Source organism: Pteropus vampyrus, unplaced genomic scaffold (genome assembly GCF_000151845.1).
Source record: "Pteropus vampyrus isolate Shadow unplaced genomic scaffold, Pvam_2.0 Scaffold319, whole genome shotgun sequence".
Taxonomy (NCBI): Eukaryota; Metazoa; Chordata; class Mammalia; order Chiroptera; family Pteropodidae; genus Pteropus; species Pteropus vampyrus.
The window spans coordinates 665,456-670,186 of NW_011889100.1; the positions used below are offsets into that span (position 1 = coordinate 665,456).

Here is a 4,731-nt window from a genome sequence, read left to right on the forward strand (position 1 = left end):
GATTGGAAACGTAAAGCGAAATTGCTATGAAATTGTCATGGTCTAAACTGAGTGACGCCGACGAGACGATGCAGTAAGAATTACATCGGTTAGCTATTGCCGTGTAACAGATGACTGCAGATTTGGAAGCTTGAAACCACACACGTTGATTATGTCACAGTGTCTGTGAGTCAGGAGTCTGGGCTCCGGTTAGCTGGGTCCTCTGCAGAGTCTTGCGAGCCTGCACTCAGGTGCTGGCTGGCTGTGTTCCTTAGAGAGCCCAGGGTCTCCCTCCAAACTCATGTGATTGTTGGCAGAATTTCTTGCAAATGTAGACCTGAGGAGCCCGTTTTCTTGCTGTAAGCTGGGGGCAACTCTCAGTTCCCAGAGACGCCTGCAGTTCCCTGTCTCGGGCCTTCTCCACAGGCAGTCTACACAACAGAAGACTCTCTCCCCCAGTCTGCTAAGGAAGAGTGTTATATGATGTAGCTGTAATCACAGGAGTGACACAGCGTCACCTTTGCCATATTCTATGGCCTAGAAGCAAGTCGCAGGCCTTGCCCACACTCAAGGAGAGGGGATTACACACTTGTGACTCACCCGGGGGAGGAGGCGTCACTGCAAAGTGTATCTGCCAAAGGAATTAAGAAAAGGGATATGTCAGAGTGAACTGAAACCCTCAGGGGAGGCTTCATGAGGAGACTTAAGCTGGAGCTTGAAGGATGAGATTTCAGATCTGCAAAGAGGGACCGAGAAGCAGCAGGCCACCTAGGACTGCAGGACGTACGAGCCAAGGTGTGGAGGGGGAGTCTCACCTAAGTAATTCCCACACGAAAAGTGCATGGAAACCTGCTGACTTCTCACATCTCAAAAGGTGGGAGGAACTTTTCTTTCTTTAACTAAAAGGAAGCTGTATAGTGGAGTCTGGACTTGGTGTCGGAAAATTTGGGTTCAAGGTTCAGCTCTGGTATTAACTAGCCATGTGATTGGGGCCCGCCGGCCGTCCAGGTCTAGTCTCTTGTGAATGATCACCATCGGGACTGAACAGCTCTTGGGCGGGAAGTGCTCTGCAAACAGTTCAGGTCCCGTTTCCAAGAGCAGCTTCATCGCCGTCAAGACCCCACTCCGCTGGGTCTCCTGGCTCTCTGACTCCGCTCAGTCCTTCATCTGACCCCCTTCCTCTTAAAGTCTAAATAATGGTGGGGGGCGGTGGTGAGGCGGGGCAGCCTCTGGGTTCTGGCCTTGGCTCTCTCTCCTTTCACTATGCACCCTACCTCGAGGCTCTCATCTACCACCACCTACCACCCAGGGCCCAGGACTCCCACATCTGTGCTCTGGCCCAGACCCCTTTCGCCGACGCCAGACTCATGCGTCCAACCATCTGCTGATCCATTCCTCTTGGATCTCCCGCAGGCCCCTCCAATGCCACGTACCCCAAAGTGAACTCATTGTCTTGCCTGCAAACCTCTTCCTCTTCCTGCTCATGCCTGGCCTTGGGGAATTGCAACACCGAGTCAGGAACGTTGAGTCATTCCTCGTGCCTGAGAGCCAGGTGGTCAGCAAGCCCGTTCTCTTCGGGGAATCCTCTGACCGTCACCACTGCCCTGGTCTGAATTTTGTCATTTCTTGCCTGAGTGACCGCAACTGCTCCTTAACTGATCGTCCTATCTCATTTCGTTCTCTGTACTTCCTGCAGCATGAACTTCCTGAAGCCCAGGTTTGGTAACACCGCTGCTCTGCTTAAAAGCGTTCAGAGGCCCCTAAGTACGTAGGGATGAAATTCAAACTCCTGGGTGTGATATTCAATATCTGAAGCCCTTCCAGATCTGACTCCCGCCCACCTCCCCTGTCTCCTCCCTGGCCCACTTCCTCCCATTCCCTCAACTCCAGTCCTACTGAACTGCTTGCAGTTTTCCTACTGCATCACGTTCTTGCGAATCTGTGCGAATACAGGTCCCCTCGTGGGAAGTTTCCTTTCACCGCTGTCCTCTGCCTTGCGGACTCTTCCCACCCGCGATCACTCAGCTTAGCTCCTCCATCTGGAAGGCCCCTCCCGTTCCTCTTAGCAGCTCGTGCAGGCCCCTGTCACAGCCCCCATTACTCAGGAGTGCCAAGGCCCGCACTGTAACCATTTTTTCTTTTGCTGGCTCTCTTGCTAGATGGTGAGTTCTTGAGAGCGGTAATGGTGTCTCAATTTTCTTATTTTGATGCTCTAATCATTTTTTCTTCCAATCCGATCCTTTCTAAATATCTTATTTTTTGAATAGGCAACACATTCGTCTGTCTGAAAATTCAGAAATTATCAGAAGGAATATAGTGAAAAATCTCCCTCCTGCTACCCCATCCTCAACTCTGCTGTCCAGTCCCCCTCTCCAGAGGCAAAGTTATCAGTATCTACCTCCACGGATATAAATATACCTATGCTTTCCTTTTTATACAAAATAATATCATATTCTATAGACCGTGCTGTGCCTTGTTTTCACTTACGTACGGTATCTCTGCGATCATCCCATTTCAGTACATAAAGAGCTTCCTTATTCCTTCTTTACACTCATTCCGTTTTCCATTGCGGGCGTAGCATAATTTAATCAACGAATGTTAGGTTATTGATTATTGATTAGGTTAAAGATTGGTTATTTCCAATCTTTTGCAAATACAAACAACACTGCAATGCCTAACTTCACAAAAATGTCATTTCACACATGTGCAAGCATGACAGTAGAATGAACTCCTAGAAGTGGAGCTGCCAGATCACAGAGTGTGCGCATTTATAACTCGACTCTGTCATATTGCCCTTCATGGAGTTTGTAGATCTCTCATTTATCTTTGTGTCCTTAGCCACCATTACAATGCCGAGAACAGAGTACGCATCCAGTAAATTTTTCTGGCATAAACGAATTTTTAACAATTAGCTCTTTCCGTGGAAGATCCCTTTTCTTATCTTGGATGCCTTGCTTTAGCGGATAAGTTCCTTCTCATCCAGTGCTCGGTTCAAACCAAATGATTCACGTTCAATCCAAATGTCATTATTTTGGAGCAAAATCCTTATTCTGTCTTTTACTAATTTCCATATTTATGTAACTAATTGAGGCCCTTCTTTATTAGCTTGGTTATAAAAAATAAGGTCACATTAATTTTTATGTTGTTATAGAATAATTGCGAGTCCACATTTTGGGAGATGTCTTAATTATTGTTTTTCTCCCCCAAAGCAATTCCTTGGAAACCCTTATACGAATTCTTTCAAAGACTTGCTTGTTGCTTTTATAAGCCATCAGACCTCTGCAAGTAAACCTTTACTGTCTTTTAACTATGTATCTCCGTTGCTTCTCCTAGATTCATTGCTTATTAGCTGTGTGATCTCTCTATGCCTGTCTATTCATCTATAAAATAGGTGCATTATTGGGTTGTGAGGGTTAAATGAGATTACAGATGTAAAGTGCTTAGAATAGTGTTCGGCACATAGCAATGTTGACATGCTTTCTATCCACTTTCCTGGGTTTACCAAGAATGCAAGGCCCTGACTGCTCTTCACCGGGGCCATTTCTCAGGGTTATGTTTATAGTGAACTACTCTGAGGGACGAAATAATGTCTCCCTCTAGGAAAAGAACAGGTTTGTTTCCTGCTTCCTATAAAATGGCAGGTTCCCTCAGCTCAGTGTTCCTCCGCCTTGGTGTAAATCCACCAAGCACAAGGCATTCATCTAAGCCCTTATGTCATCCCCGTGAGACTTGGGGTGGCAAGAGGAATTGACACAAACATGCTGAAGCTCATGTTGCTTCCAGGGTCATCATAGTCCTTTGTCTGTGATCCAGGAATCTTGTGTCTTTTACCAGCATTCATGAAATAGTAACAGACAAAAGTTATCAGCCTGCTGGTAGGGTAAAATCAAATACTAGACTTGACTATTAAGTGCTTAAGATGTTTACATTATTTTTGCTCTTGCTCCGCTTACCTGCCTTTAGCAGGCATTCTGCACAATATCTGTACGTTTGTGTTTGGTTAGGTAGCCCCAAAACATCAATCGCTGCCATTTGCAAATAACTTTGCTGTGAGATCGGGGGAAACATAATGACTTAGAAATAAAGCTAACTTCAAAATCGTTGCTCAAGTGAAATTACTTGGTCCTCTAATATCCAGTTCTAAATCAATGAGGCCATAGTTTCTTCTATATATGCTTTTTGTATAGTTGCGACGGTTTTATGTAGTTGCAATACACGAAAAGAAAGTTACACAAAAATAACTGGGCCTTAGTTCCTGTTACTTAATAGCTGAATACCTCGGGCACTTTTAAGGTTCAGTTTCCTAAAACGTGAAATAGAGAAACGAATTCATGATCTAGTGGTCACCTGAGGCTGTTGGAGCCATGGAATAACGTATGTGAACACGGAAGCTAGTGACCAAATGAGTTGTTATAATTTAAGACTGTGCTGAATCACCAACGTCTTTAGAGGCTATGACATGAAAGAAGAAAAAAAAAAAAAACACTTGCCCTGAGTCAACAGCTCTATCAGTTCACCAAGCTTTCACGGTCCAACAGCTGAACTTCCTAAGAGCGCAGCAGGCAAACTACAACTCCCAGCAGGTGTCGCTCCCGAACGCGTCACGTAACCCGCGCTCCGGCCGGGCCCCGCCCCCGCGGCCAGGAAACTACACCTCCCAGGAGGCTCCGCGGCGCCCAACCGTCCGCTTTGCCCGCCCCCTGCCTCCCCCTTGCCCCCGCCGGCAGCTCCTTGGCCCACTCCGGTCCCGCG

At 46.7% G+C, this 4,731-nt stretch overlaps 1 protein-coding gene across 1 annotated transcript in view; it reads left to right on the top strand.

Moving 5' to 3' along the window:
- The first annotated feature begins 686 nt into the window (after positions 1-686).
- Positions 687-4,731, top strand: part of SNX27 (sorting nexin family member 27) — a 69,359-nt gene continuing 65,314 nt past the window's right edge. Inside the window, exon 1 of the mRNA XM_011377667.2 lies at positions 687-853. Coding sequence (XP_011375969.2) covers positions 702-853 — 152 coding nt within the window. The 5' untranslated portion in view covers positions 687-701. The remainder of the gene's footprint in view (positions 854-4,731) is intronic.